The sequence below is a fragment of the Pyrus communis genome, chromosome 11, assembly GCF_963583255.1.
Source record: "Pyrus communis chromosome 11, drPyrComm1.1, whole genome shotgun sequence".
NCBI classification, from domain to species: Eukaryota; Viridiplantae; Streptophyta; class Magnoliopsida; order Rosales; family Rosaceae; genus Pyrus; species Pyrus communis.
Genome location: NC_084813.1, coordinates 712,363 through 730,552, shown reverse-complemented (window position 1 = coordinate 730,552; position 18,190 = coordinate 712,363). Strand labels below are relative to the sequence as shown.

The window sequence follows — 18,190 nt, the reverse complement described above, 5'->3', positions numbered from 1 at the left end:
TACAGTTTACACCATGAAGTTTGGATGCAATTGCAACTTCAAACATCTTTAAAACATTTCAATTTTATACATAAATTTGTATTTTATTGTAATTTTATATATCTGTTAGTCAAACCGTCAATTTACTGTTAAGTGATGATTGACAAATACATGAAACCACATATTCTAAAGACGTGGCATATAAAAATAATTAATTATAAAAACAATTTAAATACAAAACTAAATAATAAACAAAGTAAAAAGGGACCCACCTCCTCTTCTCCCACCCGAGCACACCACATGCATTTCCACCTTCTTTCCTTCTTTCTCCATCAGCACCACCCATTCCATACAACCACCATGTCATGTGGAACTAGTCCCCTCCCCTAGACCAATCTTCTTTCTAATTTGACTCCTTCAAGTCAAGCCACATGCCCCCAAAAATACCCTAACCCCCGAAAGTCAAATTAACGTTTGAAAAAAATAAATAAATAAATAACAGTTTGACTAACAGACGTATGAAATTGCTACAAAATACAAGTTTGTGTATGAGATTGAAATGCTCTAAAGATGTTGTATGAAGTTACAATTTTACTCAAACTTGAGGGTGTTAAATGTAATTTACTTAATTTAATTGTAAATCTTGAAGTTTTCAAGGGCAAGTTATGGTATTTACATTTAGAATGCTTCATAATTTAAGGTCTCCCACTTTATAATATAGACAATTTAATTGTAAATTTTGAAGTTTCCATGGATAATTTATGGTAGTTTGAATGCTTCATCCCTTTATATATATATATAGATGAGAATTAAGGTTTATGTACACCTCGTAACTTTTTATTGTCCTAGTGGGGGATTCTCCACAACAACTGATAGTCAAACTCCTCTCAAATTCTATACCTCAACATCCCATTCACTTACGAGGAAACTTCCTCGTCAATAAGTGTGGAGTGCCTGGTGGCTAATGGGAACCTTCCTCTTCATACATATGTCCCTCTCAGAAACTGCATATAATTGTCCTTGGCCTTGCATATGCTTGCCCTGCATCCATTCGTTGCAAGAACCAAGAAGCAGGGAGTTTCTCTAGATGGATGCTTTCCGAGATTCTTCTTCCTCCTCTTACCGGTGTTCCTATCATGCCTTCTTGAGTTTCAGAGGCCAGGACACGCGCAAGGGCTTTACTGATCACCTTTATAGAGCCTTGGAGTTAGCAGGAATCCACACATTTAGAGACGATGATGAAATCAAGAGAGGGGAGAATATTGAGTCGGAGTTAGAGAAGGCAATACAGGAGTCACAAGTATCGATAATTGTCTTCTCCAAGGACTACGCTTCCTCAAGGTGGTGTTTGAACGAACTTCTGAAGATTGTGGAACGTAGAAATATTGATCGTAGACATGTGGTTCTGCCAGTTTTCTATGATGTGGATCCATCCGATGTCAGGAAGCAGAGTGGTTCTTTTGCTGAAGCATTTGCCAGACATGAGGAGCGATTCAGTACGGAGGAGATGGACAAGGTGGAGCTGTGGAGAAGAGCTCTTAGAGATGTTGCATCTTTGGGAGGAATGGTTTTAGGAGATCGGTAATTTCTATTCTCATTATGTTCTCACGCTAATTGAAAGTGTCTTTTATATTAGAAAACTAGATTTTAACCTCTAAATAAGATGAAGTCTAGAAAAATGTCTTATACAAGATTAAAAATTGATTTTAGTTCCTAGACTCTATTTAATGCTAGCATATATTCAATGTCTCTTGTTTTATTTATAATTTTATGAATTTAAATTTTATGAAAATATTATAAATTTTAATTCTCATTATTGTAACATCTTATATAAGAAAATATTTTCGTAGAGATTTTTTGGCACACTTATGTTTTTACATATTTTATTATCTGCCACTAATTCATTACAATATATTTAGTTACGAACGTTTCGATACATTGGATTAGTATAATATGTTTAGGTACGGACATTTCGGTAAACTAGTTTAGTATAATATATTTAGGTACCAACAATTTGGTAAACTAGTTTAGCATCATATAGTTAAGTACGGAATTTTCGATTTACTTATGTTTTTACATATTTTCTTATGTGTCACTAATTCACTACAATATATTTAGGTACGGACATTTTGGTACATTAATTTAGTAAAATATATTATGATACAGACATTTAGGTACATTAATCAGAGAAAGTTAAATAAAATTCATTAAGTTAAATAAAATTAGTGAATTAAAATGTGTATAATAATAAATTTAAAATTTAATGTAATAACATTAAATAAGTTATCTATTAAATATAAAAAAAATATAATTTGAATTTGAATTCAGTACATACTAAAATCAATATTCAATCTAAAATCTATTAAATATAAAAAAAATATAATTTGAATTTGAATTCAGTACATACTAAAATCAATATTCAATCTAACACCAGATTTTTATTAAATTTTAATCTTCTTGAAGGATTAAAGTTCAAAGACCCCTATAGAAAACTAGATTTTAATCCTTGGCAAAGATGATTTTTAGACTAAAACCATGAATAAGATCAAAATCTAATTTTTGTCACTCGATACATTAATAACCTTATTTATTAATTATATTTTATTTTTTTAATTATTTCTCTTTTTCTTCCTAATTTTTAATGTATTAATTTATTTCACTATAATTTTCATTTTCATTTCATTTATCATAATATATTTTGTTGTAAACATTTAGATATATTAATTTTTCTTATACAATATATTTCGATGTACTTTGTCTTCTTCATTTAGGTACATTAAATTTATTATAATACAATTTCAATGCATACATTTAGGTACACATATTTCAGTACATACATTTCGATACAAACATTTAGGTACAATAATTCAATATAAAACATTTCGGTACTAACATTTCGATGCATACATTTCGGTACACACATTTAGGTACATTAATTTAATAGAATACATTTTAGTGCATATATTTCGGTACTAACATTTAAATACATTAGTTAAATATGATACATTTCAATACTAATATTTCGGTGCATACATTTCGGTACACACATTTAGGTACATTAATTTAATATAATACATTTTGGTGCATATATTTCGATACATACATTTTAGTACTAACATTTAAATACATTAGTTAAATATAATACATTTCGATACACACATTTAGGCACATTAATTGAGTCTTTCAAGTTTTAAGAACGCTAAATAAAATTAATAAATTAAAAAACCATTTTTTGGTCAAAAAATAAATTAAAATTTTGTATAATAATAAATTTTAATATTTAATAGGAGACATTAAATAAAATGCACATTAACTATTTTGATTTAAGGATACATTAAGGGATTATAATCAATATGTAATCTAACATCAAGTTTATTTTAAATTTCAATCTTTTTGAATGATTAAAGTTAAAAAAAACCCTTTTAAATTAAGTAAAAGGTTTTTTTTAGCCAAAATGATCATGAGATTTGCAAAACTCATCACTTTTAAATTAAGTAAAAAGTTTTTTTTAGCCAAAATGATCATGAGATTTGCATAACTCATCACTTTAGTCCCTGAGATTTAAAATCAATAGAAGGACTCCTTGAGATTGTCCACCATCAATCATTTTGGTCCTTGGATGAAAAATTAAGTTAAATAAGGATCAAAATGATAAAATTATCCTCAATTTAATAAACAATAGACCAAAATTATTTGACCAAAGTGATGGTAGTTTTATCATTTTATCCTTATTTTATGGAGATTTTTCACTGAATGATCCAAATGTGGACAACTTGAGATCAATTCTATCGATTTCAAATCTTGAGACCAAAGTAAGGAGTTGTGTATTTTGGCTAAAAAAAACCTTAGTAAAATTGTAGATGGCAGTGAAGCTTGAAGTTGTTCGATTTTGATTTATATGCTCCTATATATATACTGCGATTTTGGTTTATATTTTCCTATCGATTTTGGTTTATTTGTTCTCATGCTTATTTCTGCGTCGTATATTTCAATTCAAATGAATTATAGGTATGAGGGGCAGTTCATCCAAGATACTGTTGAAGAGATTAGAAATAAACTGGATCACGCAGCTTTAGACGTCGCTCCCTTTTCAGTTGGAATGGATAATCGTGTGCAACGCCTAAACATGTGGTTACAAGATCGATCAAATGATGTTGGTGTAGCTGTCATCTGTGGGATGGGTGGAATTGGCAAGAGCACTATCGCGAAAGCTGCTTATAACCGCAACTTTGATAGATTTCAAGGTAGCAGCTTTCTTGCAGATATACGAGAATCTTCAGAACAACCCAGTGGTTTTGTTGGCTTGCAAAGAAAACTTCTTTCAGATATCCAAAAGGGGAAAGCAAAGAAAGTATACAATATGGACGAAGGAACAAGCAGGATCAAACAAGCCGTAGGCTATAAAAAAGTTCTTATTGTTCTTGATGATGTGAGCAACCGAGATCAACTCAATGCAATTCTTGGAATGCGAGAGTGGCTTCATCCAGGAAGTAAAATTATCATAACAACTCGACATGAACATTTGTTAACTGCTCACGATGTTTTTGAAAAGTTCATGGTTCCAGAACTGAATGAGTACGAATCACTTGAGCTTTTCAGTTGGCATGCCTTCAGACAATCCCATCCAGAAGAAGTTTACATGGAGCTTTCAAGACATGTGGTACAGCACTGTGGAGGGCTTCCATTAGCTCTTCAAGTTCTGGGATCTTCTCTATCTGGAAAAAGTGTAGAAGTATGGCAAAGTGCATTGCAGAAGTTAGACGTGATCCCTAATGACAAAATTCAAAAAGTTCTGAGGATAAGTTTTGATTCTTTACAAGATGATCATGACAAAAATTTATTCCTTCACATAGCCAGTTTCTTCACAGGAAAGAAGATGGATTATACGAGTACAATGTTGGACAGCTTAGAGTTTTACACAAGGATTGGGATTGAAAATCTAGTTGACAGATGCCTGGTGAAAATTCAAGGCTCGAACAGGTTGGTCATGCATCAATTGGTGAGAAACATGGCAATGAAAATTATTCGTGAGGAATCACCTGATGACCCCGGAAAACGTAGTAGAGTGTTGCAGAAAGATGCCTCTAATATTTTGAGAAAATTAAGTGTAAGAACTATGTTTTTCATGTGTATGTATTTTTAGTTATGATTTGTTGTCCAGTACTAGTTATATACTTACTCAATGATCTGATTTGTTAGCAGGGTACGGAAAATATTAAGGGCCTCATGCTCAACCTTGCTAGCAAAACAACGTTTGTTGGATGTCATAAAAAACGATGCCATGATGAAGATTATGATGGAAATTGTTCAAGACGACGTCGGCTTGGTTTCTTCTCTTGGAAGCCAGTTAGCTTTTCATCCACAAACTCGGCTTCTGCATCAAATGAGATGGATTTCAACTCTGAGGTGTTTAGAAGGATGCACAATCTTGAACTTCTCATGCTCAACAACGTCAACGTCAGGGGAAGCTACGAAGAATTTCCAAAAAGTTTAATATGTTTATCTTGGAGAGGATTCCACTTAAAATCAGTACCAGAAAATTTTTATTTGGAAAACCTGGTTGTTCTTGACATGCGAAATAGTAGCCTACAACATGTTTGGAGTGGGATCAGGGTACGTAACTCTCTCTCTCTCTCTCTCACTCTTTCTCTCACACATGTCCATTATATCTTCTTAGAAATTGATTAATACTTGTTATTGAAACAGTTTCTTCCGAGGCTGAAAATTCTTAATCTCAGTCATTCACATGGCCTTAGGACAACCCCCGACTTCTCAGGACTCCCTAACCTTGAGAGATTGATTCTTAAACATTGCATAAATTTGGTTGAGGTTGATGAGTCCATCGGATACCTAGATAAACTTCTTGTTTTGAATCTACAAGGCTGCAAAAATCTCATGAAGCTTCCAATATTGAGATCTGTGCGGGATCTTGATCTTTCTGGTTGCTCAAAGCTTGTGCTTGGTGCCAATACGACTGCCACAACTGATCACTTAGAATCTACAGCTTGTGAAATGAAGAAGCTCAATCTGTTATCACCTAAATCATGGTATTCAATCTGGTCGTCGGTGTCGCCGAGAAAAAATATTGAATCAAGTAGTTTCTCATTGGCAAGTTTACCGCATTCCTTAACAAGTTTACGTCTGGATTGCTGCAATCTATCAGAGATTCCGAGTGCCCTTACTATGCTGCCTTCGTTAGAGTACTTGGATCTGAATAACAATCCAATTACAAGCCTACCAGAGAGCATGAACAATCTTGTTAAGCTTCGCACTCTTGCAGTAGAAGGTTGCAGAAACCTCACAATGCTTCCAGAGCTCCCACATAGTTTGAAACAATTGAATGGTAGAGGTTGCACATCATTGAAAGGAATAACAAATTTACCGAACTTGCACATATCACCGCCCACACATCCCTTCGGACCAAACTCAAATATATCGTTTTACAACATATTATTGGACTCAAAGTTATGGTATTGTGGGAAACTAGTTGATGTTGCAAGCTTGTTCAATACACTACCATTGAGCAGCTTTGACATAAAACTCCTCAAAGATATCGATCTATTCGATTTGAAACCCAACGGTGGCATTGAGGTCCTAAGGAACAACTTTTGTGCAAGAAGGCCCTCCAAGGGTCTCTCTCTCTCTCTCTCTCTCTCTCTGTGTTATGTATGATCTCTATGGCATAAACGATTAGATTGTAATCACAACATCACCATGAAACTGCAGGGAACTTTTGAATGCGGCATATTAAGCATTTTTGTCCATGAGAGCAAGATTCCAGATCGGTTCAATTACAGGAGCATGGGTAACACTGTTTTCTCTATTATTGTTCCTTCACAGCCTAATATCAAGATCGTAGGTTTAAATGCATGTATATTGTATGCCCGGCAATCGGATCGAAGCCCTGAGATTGCACGTGGCCATTTTGGCCATTCGCTTGAACTTAGGAATGAGACAAAGGGCCTTAAGTGGAAATTAAGAATGTTGACAAAGGTTGAATGGAAAGTGATGAACGAAGATATGTTATGGCTAAGCCATTGGATTACGGGGAACAATGAATTGGAATGCGGGGAAGAAGTGTGTCTTGAAATAATCGAAGAGCAAGACGGTTTCCTCACAAAGGAGATTGGAGTCGAGTTTGTGTACGAGCAGCAAAATAAGGATAAGGAGGATGTCCCATCAAGTAGTGAAGATGCATTGATCCCACGTCACAAACGCCCTTATGTCAATAATGGATCTGTAACTGCAAGAATGAATCTATTTCGACTGTTCATTACTATCTCTGTAACCACGAAGTGATCGATCTTGAGAATGACTCCCGCATGACCCCATAGTAACGAGTGCTCTAAACTATTACCCAGTTTAATTCAAACTGATGTTGGTGATGCACAAATCACTAGATTCAAATACGTATTGGTTGTTAAGCTTTGTTTCTATCTATTTTCAATTTTTCCCTAAAAACTTGTTTTCAATAATTTAATATACAAAATTTCATACCAAACAAGTTCCTCCCTGTATAAAGTATGAATTTAAAACCTGTTGAATATATATCTGTTGAATGTTCTACTACCATCAACATTATAAAGGTTTCTAATTGAATCATATGTTTAAAATCCAAGCATGAAAGCTTTACAGATATAAATAAACAAATGCAAAAAAACTAATTAGGCAGTACACAGCAGAGAGGGGAGAGAGAAAGAGCAGTTGAAGGAGTGAGAAGCAAAGTAGCATAGCGAGTGGAGAGTAAGCAATTAAGCATAGTCATCTCACGTAGGGAATGCCTGAGAACTGATCTTTGCTTCTCTTCCTTATGATCCTCTTAAATGCAATTCTACACATTTCTAAACCAAATTTACAAAGCAGAATTCAAAGAAATTTAAAGAAACCTAGTAAAGATTCAAACCTTTTTATTATCCAAAAGATATACATAACCCCACGTAACAAAAACAAATTTATGACACAAACGACATGATCTTTAGCCACAAAAAGCAAGAGAGAGAGAGAGAGAGAGAGAGATTTTGCTTTTTGCACTATGCAGAATGTGCAGAGAACCAAAATATCATAACCCATTTAACAACATGATATTTTAGGCAATGAGGCATCACATTTAGACCCCAAATGAATGAATTTGAGAGAGAGGGCATACGTGGTTGCCAAGAAGAGGAAGAGAGCAATTCTATTTCCTGTAAAAACGAAGAAACAAAGCGTTAACAAACACATGCACAAATCTCAAAGGAAATTGGTAAGAAATAATCGTAATTGAGAAAATAATCAGAAAACCAGAGAGGACACAACTGGAGTCTAATTCTACAGAACCCATGACAAACAAATATCCAAAATTAACAGATTACAGTAACAACATTCCAACAAAAGTAAGAAGACCAGATAAATTATCTATTCTAAAGTAAATTAGTTCCATCATGCATAAATCAAGGGAAGGCCAGTATCTAAGGTAATCCAACATATTAAAGCATCCAAACACAGACTCAGAATTACAAAACGCATGAAAATTCACATTCCAACGTGTTATGCAAATGCAATCACCAATTTCAGATCAACCAAAACCAAATAAATTTATATCAGTACGCATCAAACCCACCAAACCCAAAATCAAAAGAAGGTGATCAAATGTTTGATTTTGCTAAATATTACAAAATAAAATAAATAAGAATATGTACAAATCAGCATGCATACCTTGTAGCAGTGCAGGGAACAGTAGCGTGAGCTGCATCGAGGGCATGTGTACTGGGAAAATTGCTACTGGCAGCAGCAATTAACAAAAACAAAAATACAAAAAAAAAAAAAAAAAAAAAAAAGAATAAAATCAAAATCGGAAATTTTTCCAAAAAATAAATAAAACAAATTATCAAGCTTTGTTGATGAAGGAGAGGTGGGGTTGGTGAAGAACATACACGCAGCTATGAGCAGTAGACAAAAGATTCCGAAATGATTTCTTGACCTTTCAATCAGGACATGCACGAATATAAAAATGGCAGAGAGGATTAAAACCATACCAAACAGTAGAAAATCAAGTATAAAAATGGTTCTTACCTTGTGAATGAGGACATGCAGACACATGATTGATGAAGGACAGCAAATCCCGCATACACGAACCTAACTTGCCACTGTTCGCCACCCCCACCCCTCCCTATCTCTCCCTGCAATCCCAACGATTTCTCTCACTCTCCCGAATCGAAGATCCACACGAAATCTCTCTCCCTCTACAAGCGGCATGGCCGCTGTCCCTCTCTGTCTGCCCTCACCATCAATCCCAACCCAAAATTAAGATGACAAAAGTGCCCTGCAACCTTTTAATTCAAGCCGCGTGATCCTAACCCTAGATGAATATTTCCGTCATTTGAACACCCAAGGTACCTCATCAAATGTGGATGTACCCGTCATAGTACGAACTAGAAAATGTGCCCGCGTTGCTGCGGGACTTGAATGCATCACCTTGAACTGCATGAATAAGATACATTTTACCTAAATGAAGAGAGGGATAGATGAGTGAAACAGTTGATACGTACTTATTACATCAATTACTATGACTAAATGACGCGTCAATTCCATCATTATGCAATAAAAAAACATAGGGCTAACGAATATGATCAATCATTCTAACATTCTTCCTAGCTTATCCAATCTAAATGACAGAAATGGCTAATTTCGTTGACCAATTAACCGGATTAGCTAACACTTCCTGAAGAGAGATTCTTCATGCTTCACATCTCTTAACTGGAGCTGTAATAGAATTCTAGCATAGTATCCCAAATGCTATTGAATTGGATGACGAAAATGCCGAATTTCTAAATAGCTCATCATATACTTGTGATTTGTGAATGAAGATTTTGTATTCATGAATAACGATCAAATGCTTGACAATTATCGCGCTAAGTAATTATCAATCACATTTAAAATCCAGGCAAAAAAGCTTTAGAAAGATAAATAAAAAACCCATATAACTAAATAGGCTTTGAATATGCTATCAGGGCACATAATTATATACCTAAAAATGGCAACAAACCAGCTTCCTCCTCCCACGACCCGACTTTCTGAAATTTCCCAAGAAGATAAATCCATTAGCAATTGAGAGAAATTCGAGATATATATATAAATCAAGAAACAGATGAGCAGAATGTTCAAACCTAATTACACCAGAATCTCAAAACGACCGATGCCCCAGAAATAGCCATGCCCTATTGCTTCTCCTCATTCCCAGTTTGCTCTGAAATGGGGGTGTGACTCATAGTTTGATCTGGAATGGGAGTTTGACTTATAGGTTGATCTGCAATGGGAGTTTGAGTTATAGTTTGCTCTACAATGGGAGTTTGAATCTTGACCGAATAAAATTATTGATCAAATTCGTTCTATTTATTAATGCTTGTTCAGAGATATAATCATACCAAACAGAAAGACTCAATCCATTGCTAACATCAGCAACCCTAGTTTCCCACCAAAAGAACTTAGCTCAATAGATTTCTTAGGAAACAATTCTTAGTCGTTGCGAACCACGAACTATGCAACCGAAATAGAACCAGATTATATAAAAGCACTTTGAGTAAAGAAAACAAAGTGAAATCTGTTTTCTATGCAAAGAATCTTTTAGCTCTCCTTTCAACACTTTTGATACGTTTTATTTAAAATGGTTTCTGGAATCGGTCATCTCACAGGGTATTCTAACTCTCTTTTTCATTCATTTCACGCAAACCAATCATACATTTAAAGTAGGGCTTGAATAGCCTAATATAAACTACACAAAAAAAGATTTCGAACTTGGTTTAGCGGCTGAAAAGAATTTGTGCCTCCAAATACTAATGCTTACCCATAACCTAGAATTTAAAATTAGCATTTTATGGCATTTGGATGTGAAAACTGAAGCGGCAGGTGGCAGCAGTGGTACCAAATTACAATTCTAAATCTAGTAACAGAATCCGGTTGATAATTAACCCAGAATATAAAATCTAAATAAGTTAGAGCAAAAATCACCTCTAATCTTTGCTTCTCTTGTACTTTGGTATTATGGGGTTGACTTGTAAACGGTAGATAAAGTCCTGAAAACCGAGAATGAAAAGCATTCTTTTAGTTAACCAAAAACCATTCATAAACGGACTAAGACATGTTAACAAAAAATAAATCTTGGAAAGCAAACATAAACAAACTTCAATCACAATTACTTTAATACATATTTGGATACAAAGGAAAATTGAATTTATTAAATTTTGATATAAAGAACATTAACTAATGCAGGAAGAACATTTGTGCCTCAATGGTGTGAGAAGTACTCAAAACAAACTTTGTGATGTGCAAACAGAAAATGATCATGCTCTCCAACCTAATGCAGGAAAAACATTTGAATTCTTCCATGATATTCATGTTTTGCACATTTAAATATTTATATACCAATTGAGAATAACAATTTAAAGCCCCCACCCACCCCTTCTCCCCCACCCGAAAAATTCACCTAAAAATCACATTAACCGCCACAATTTAAGAATCCAGATTACATTTTTCAACAAAAAAGAATCAGCCTTCAATTATTAGCCTAAATATTGATTTGCAAACACAATGTAGCAAAAGAGTTGTTCAATAGCTCATTTTGGATTATAGGAAGTCGATTCAAAGAACTGAAAAAGCATAAATGAAAATATTCAAGAACCAACCTTTTTTGGAAACCACTGGTTCTAGTCTTATGATCTTTGATTCATTTAGCGAGAACCAAATTAATCTGAAATAAAAAGAAGCCTATTAGTTAAATCAACTCAGAATTCAAAACTAATATAGATTGACAGTGAAAAAAGGTATTCGCACACACATAATGCAAAACACACGTGTAATATACAATTGAGTAAGATACTTTGATGCCATGTGGATCATTAACTGTTCCCTTGAGCCACAATTTTATTTGAATTAATGTACTAAAAATTAATGCTATGTACATTGAAAATGTCGAGCAGATTGTTATATCAAAATATTTGACCACACAGGTAGGCCATGCGGCTTCGGATCGATATTAGTACACTTACATGCAAAAAATTATGAAATATTGGTTGGTTTATTAATAACGTTAATGAAGATTCTTGTTTTTGGCGTGTGTCAATGAATATTGTTTTGTTACGTCATTTTATTACTTAACATTATTAGTTAAATTTAAATACATAATGTTATGATGTGAGGATTATTTTGAATTTAAATCATGGATCTCTGCTCTAATCTGTGCAAACACAGCATACACATTTTAAAACAAACAATAACAATCACAAAAGAACCAACAGAGTGATGGCATAAAAATCTCAAGCATGTGGCATCATCTGTCAATGAACAAAAATCAGATGTATCATGTATTGTAGAGGAATAGATAACTGAGAATTCCATTCACAGAGTCACCACCACGACAACAAAGAATAGAAGCATGAACAAAAACATGCAAAACACATACAATTTGTTTTTTGCATAGAGGTTGTAACACTGAAAAAGTAGCAGAGTAGGAGGAAAAAGAGAAATGGAGAGCAAGGTGGTAGCCAAAAGAGAAAATCAGAGTTATTAATATCTTCTTAGCTCTCCTAATTTAATAATTTAGACTCAAAATAAATTCTGTCAAATGTCTTTCTGAATCCATGTTTTGAGAAAGATGGTATTGTCCAAGAAGAGCGGGACTTTTCCTTTCTAAAAAAAGGAAGCCAACAGCAATCATGAATAAAAGTGGGTAGAGAATATAAAATTCTACTTGTCTTTTCTTGTGGCTTTGGTGGGTTTGGCAAATGGCAGCAGAAAAGCAAGAAATAATCAAATTGGACTCGAACTTACCAATTTTGTATTCAAATAAACATAAAAAAGGAGTTGGAATCAAACTAACCTCCGTTTTCTATATGCAGCAAACTGCATCTTGTTTTTGCCTTCGTTAGCAACATACCGTTGGCTCTGTACACACCAAAAAACACAGTAAACACCTCATTCATTACTAATAACCATTTCAATTAATTAATTATTTAGACAAATTTTTCAACGATTCCAAAGCTCAGATAAAATCTGCAGGAGAAAATTGAGATTATATGCAATTGTATGTCAAATAACTGAAAAATACCATATATCCAATATTAAGTGCATACACCTATAAACTAATCTTTATATATACTTTAAAATAATACAGATCAATGTAATCTAAAACATTGAAAACATTATTATACAATTAAAGAATAACGACGCAGAAAATTTTCTTTGCATTATTTTCAGATAACTTTTCAGGCAACAACCATTTCTTTTATCCCATTTATCCAACACCACCCGCATTTCAAACAAAAAGGAAGAGTTTAATAACTAATAATTTCAGGCACTTTCCAATTCTCAGCTATGATAAAGACCATGGATAATTTATTGTGTCCATTTTCCTGCCAACTTAAGTGGCCAGAAACTGAAAATTTCTTATCAAATGTGTTAATGCTGCAATATATAGGATGACGGAGAAAATTCCAGTGAAGATTGGTTGAGGAAATTGACAGTGTCACTACTCGCCCTTGGAAAGATGTCTTTTCTGGAAACCATTTCAAAGTGTTTAGGATCTGAAAACTCGTAATCGATTATAGTGTGCCTAAAATCAAAAAATGACCTTCACAAAAACTAACTCAAAAACCCTAAATCCCTAAACCAGAAATTCACATAATAAAAAAAAAAAACCCTAATTCACAAATTACCTAGTGTTTTCGACAGCGGTGATGTGGCGGCGGTGGTCGCGACGGCAGTGATGGGGTTACAATAGCGAATCGTGATGGTCTGAGCTGCATAACGGCGATCGCACGAAACCACAACCACCTTCTCAAATTCTGAAATATCCATCAAAACAGAATGAGAGGAAATCAAATTTGAAAAACAAAAATATAAACTCCACTGATACAAATAAGAAATACAGAGAGTTACGAAACACGTAGCACGGTTTAGACAACCAATCTGATTTAACCACAAAATATAATAGCAACCTATTACAATAACATTTATGGCCATTCTATATTGCAAGCACCCCCTTCCTAAACTATGTATATAGACATTTTTAGCTTGAACGATAACAATAATGTAAAAAAAATAAAAAAAGCAATCCTCGGTTTTAACCAAATTTTTTAACCACATACGTCGAGTAGGACACAATAGTGGTTCATAATTATAGACTGAAATGCACAATTACTGAGTTGAAACACAACAATATTGATTAGTTATTGGTAGTGGAGTAAACTCACTGTTCTCTGTCCGGGGATAATTCGAGAGACAGAAGCTAATTTCGGAGTTCGTTCTTCTCCATGTGAATACCGGATTAGTGTGGTTTCATCCTGTTAAAGATACGAAAAATGAAGCCATTCAAGCGGTTAAGATATCTAGTAATGATCGTGGAGATGCATAGCAGGAAGAAGATGTAAGATAAAAAACTTATTAGTATGAAATGAATCCAATATCCTAATGTAAAGGAAATTACTCACAATAGAAATTCTGAATGGACAAAGTTTTGGCTTCCCTTTCCAGCTATACTTGATTAATTGGGAACCTTTTTTTAATGCAATCAGTGACTTCATGAGAGAGAGAGAGAGAGAGGAATATTAGGTGAAAAGTATTGCCAAATCACACAGAGATCAAAATCTTGAATATATATGTTTAACCATATCAAACATCATTTGGTGGATTCTACTCACATAAAATCACTTCAAAAAGTGGTGGCCATTCTAACAAAACGAACTCAGTTAACCCAACATCTTAGTAAGTTATTAATCAGAAATATTAAAGGATACAGAGCAGATTAATGCATAGCAGTTATGTATGCAAGGAATACATAATGGTTTTTTCTTACACTCTTTGCATCGAACTTGAGCCATTTGTAGATGGTATTGTGTCACTAATATTGTATTTAAAAATCTACCCATGATAAAGATGCAATATTTAGTTCGGTAAAAAATCAAAACGAAGAGTTAACAAAGGAAAAGGATTAAGACGTTGAAAATACAAAACTGGATTCTTTTATTTGGTAAAAACGATTCCCCCACTGGCTGTCTGAAACCACAAACACTTCTTTACATAGAAACTTTATAAACTAATAGATTAAAATAAATCTAAGTGTTATAAATGAAAAATCCTGGGATTGATAGCAATGGTATCAACAGTGCCACCACATCCCAAATAAATGAACGAAAATATAGTGATTAACGTCCAACTAAGAAGCTCAAGCTTGAACATAAACCAAGGCATAAGAGCTTACCAAACTTTTCAAATGGCTAAATTGTTCATTTACCTTGATAACTTCTTCCTGCAATCCATAAGTAAGATCATTAGATGCGGTAAATAAAACATCATACTTCGTCCATGGCAATCTAGCAGAGAAACCAAATGCATTCAGATGGAGCCTAATTTGTGGAACTACATTTATATGCACTGAAATGCATTATCATGTTGTCATATTTAAAACTGAGGAAGGGGCGGCGGTGGTCAAGGTGTGCGTGGGGTGGATTTTGGTCTAGGTATTAGATATAATACAGAGTCCAATAATTCTTCGCCGAATACTGTTCCCAGTCGATCTGCTGCAGTAAGTCCAATAATTCTTCGCCGAATACTGTTCCCAGTCGATCTGCTGCAGTAACTCCTCAGTGGACAGGAATGATGTCTCAGTTCAAGACGAAATTTGTTGCCGCTTCATCTAACTCTCCAAGTCAAAGTTCAGGTAACAACTCTAGTGTGCCCAACATACCAGCATTACGAGGATTTGTATCCGGTGGTTCAATCGGTGGTGATGTATATAGAACTCAGGCAACCAGTACAAATACTCCTGCGCCTCCTACATCTGGTGGTTCAATCGGTGGTGATGTATGCTGAAAATACAAGTCAGAAGCCCTCCGATATGACTCCGATGCGGCCGCCAAGGCGGTCGATGCCGGGTTGTTGGAGTACGATTCAGATGATAATCCCATTACAAGCCTACCAGAGAGCATGAACAATCTTGTTAAGCTTTGCACTCTTGTAGTACAAGGTTGCAGAAACCTCACAATGCTTCCAGAGCTCCCACATAGTTTGAAACAATTGAATGGTATAATTTGCACATCATTGAAAAGAATAACAAATTTACCGAACTTGTCTGACGACATAATGGACTCACATGTTTCAAGGTTTGACAACACAAGATTAAACTCAAAGTTATGGTATTGTGGGAAACTAGCTGATGTTATAAGCTTGTTCGATACACTACCATTGAGCAGCTTTGACATAAAAGTCCTCAAAGATATCGATCTATTCGATTTGAAACCCAACAGTGGCGTTGAGGTCCAAAGGAACAACTATTGTGCAAGTAGGCGCTCCAAGGTTCTCTCTCTCTCTCTCTCTCTCTCTCTCTCTATACTATGTACAAGTGCTTAAAATATGATTTCTATGGCGTAAACAATTAGATTGTAATCACAACATCACCATGAAACTGCAGGGAACTTATGAATGCGGCATATTTTGCATATTTGTCCATGAGAGCAAGATTCCAGATCGGTTCAATTACAGGAGCATGGGTAACACTGTTTTCTCTATTATTGTTCCTTCACAGCCTAATATCAAGATCGTAGGTTTAAATGCATGTATATTGATTGCACGTGGCCATTTGCTTGAACTTAGGAATGAGACAAAGGGCCTTAAGTGGAAATTAAGAATGTTGGATGAGGTTGAATGGAAAGTGATGAACGAAGATATGTTATGGCTAAGCCATTGGATTATGGGGAACAATGAATTGGAATGCGGGGAAGAAGTGTGTTTTAAAATCAGAAAGCAAGACGGTTTCGTCACAAAGGAGATTGGAGTCCAGTTTGTGTACGAGCAGCAAAATAAGGATAAGGAGGATGTCCCATCAAGTAGTGGAGATGCAATGATCCTACGTTGCAGATCGAGCGCATCTTTCGCTGGACAGGGGTACAGATGGTGGTATGACACATCGCCTTGGAACTGGGACGTACAAACCACTGGAACGGACTTATTGGCGTTAAGTACCAGTACGAAAAGGATCCATAACTGTGAGAAGGAATTGTAGACATCGAACTGAAATTTTTCGTGTTTACAGGAATCTATTTCAACTGTCGTCCGCAACGTTGGATACCATCTCTGTAACCGTGAAGTGATCGATCTTGAGAATGAGTCCCGCAAGACCCCATAGTAACCAGTGCTCTAAACTATTACCCAGTTTAATTCAAATTGATGTTGGTGATGCACAAATCACTAGATTCAAATGTGTATTGGTTGTTAAGCTTCGTTTCTATCTATTTTCAATTTTTCCCTAAAAAATTGTTTTCAATAATTTAATATACAAAATTTCATGTCAAACAAGTTCTTATCTGTATAAAATATGAATTCAAAACCCGTTTTTAAGAAAAATAAAGTTTTAGAGCCCAACTAGAAAATAAACCCACACGTTGCAGTAGAAAAACCAACTGTTTCAGAAGTAACTGCATGAATAAGACACATTTCAGGCATAACTGCATACATAAATAAGACACAGAGTGCAGGAAGTAAAGCTCATATTTTTAGCAGTGTTATTTTAACAACAATTCTTCAAGTGGTGGATAGCCCCGGTGGGTAGGGCATTTCTCTTAGTCCTACTGCATTCCGGGTTCAAAGTTCCAACCATCCCCAGTACCAGTTTAAGCACACCAAAGACCAAATTTAGCATCTTCTGTCTCATCCACCCAACCCCAGCAGATGCTCATACAAAATTCAAACAGAACTTGCCAAATTCATCCTCTAAAAATACAAAACGAAAATAGTTTATGATCACTGACTTCTTTGAATCGAATGATATTCGGATTCTTCAGTGATCTGTGGTTCATGATTTCCCTTTGAACATGTTCATCCATCTGCATCACAAAAAAAATGCATAGATTTTAAAAAAAAATACAAAATGAAAATAGTTTATGATCACTAACCTCTTTGGATCGAATGATATTCAGATGGTCCAGTGATCTATGGTTCATGATTTCCCTTTGAACATGTTCATCTATCTGCATCACCAAAAAATTAATAAATATTTTTTAAAAAATACAAAATTTAAAGGATAAGAACTGCAACAATGAAGCAAAATGGTACTTACTTGTTCCTTGTCCAAAACTGTTGGTGCCGCCGCACGTTATCAATTGTGGGTTAATCAAATCCTTCATGGCTTAGACTGCATGAAGAATTAGAAACTAAAAGATGAATATATGCTGTAAATCATCAT

The 18,190-nt window shown here is 34.7% G+C and overlaps 1 protein-coding gene and 2 long non-coding RNA genes across 3 annotated transcripts; 1 reads left to right on the top strand and 2 right to left on the bottom strand.

The window, feature by feature from the left end:
- The first annotated feature begins 827 nt into the window (after positions 1–827).
- On the top strand, positions 828–7,278 carry LOC137707672 (disease resistance protein RPV1-like). The gene is made up of 5 exons (XM_068446581.1): positions 828–1,560; positions 3,988–5,086; positions 5,182–5,592; positions 5,686–6,589; positions 6,674–7,278. Exons 1-5 carry the CDS (start codon positions 1,067–1,069, stop codon positions 7,276–7,278), a joined length of 3,513 nt encoding a protein of 1,170 aa, XP_068302682.1. The 5' UTR covers positions 828–1,066.
- Positions 7,279–9,439: 2,161 nt separating this feature from the next.
- Positions 9,440–10,266, bottom strand: LOC137707979 (uncharacterized). The gene is made up of 2 exons (XR_011064754.1): positions 10,125–10,266; positions 9,440–10,031 (listed from the first exon to the last, which is right to left on the bottom strand). It is a non-coding gene; the product is annotated as an uncharacterized lncRNA (long non-coding RNA).
- Positions 10,267–10,965: 699 nt separating this feature from the next.
- LOC137707978 (uncharacterized) lies at positions 10,966–14,561 on the bottom strand. The gene is made up of 6 exons (XR_011064753.1): positions 14,442–14,561; positions 14,205–14,294; positions 13,668–13,796; positions 12,833–12,897; positions 11,640–11,704; positions 10,966–11,030 (listed from the first exon to the last, which is right to left on the bottom strand). It is a non-coding gene; the product is annotated as an uncharacterized lncRNA (long non-coding RNA).
- Positions 14,562–18,190: the final 3,629 nt, after the last annotated feature.

Coding starts and splice junctions, on each gene's coding strand:
- LOC137707672 (XM_068446581.1), top strand. CDS start 1,067: ATGGATGCTTTCCGAGATTCTTCTTCCTCCTCTTACCGGTGTTCCTAT. Junction 1,561..3,987: donor GGAATGGTTTTAGGAGATCG/GTAATTTCTATT, acceptor AATGAATTATAG/GTATGAGGGGCAGTTCATCC. Junction 5,593..5,685: donor ATGTTTGGAGTGGGATCAGG/GTACGTAACTCT, acceptor TTATTGAAACAG/TTTCTTCCGAGGCTGAAAAT.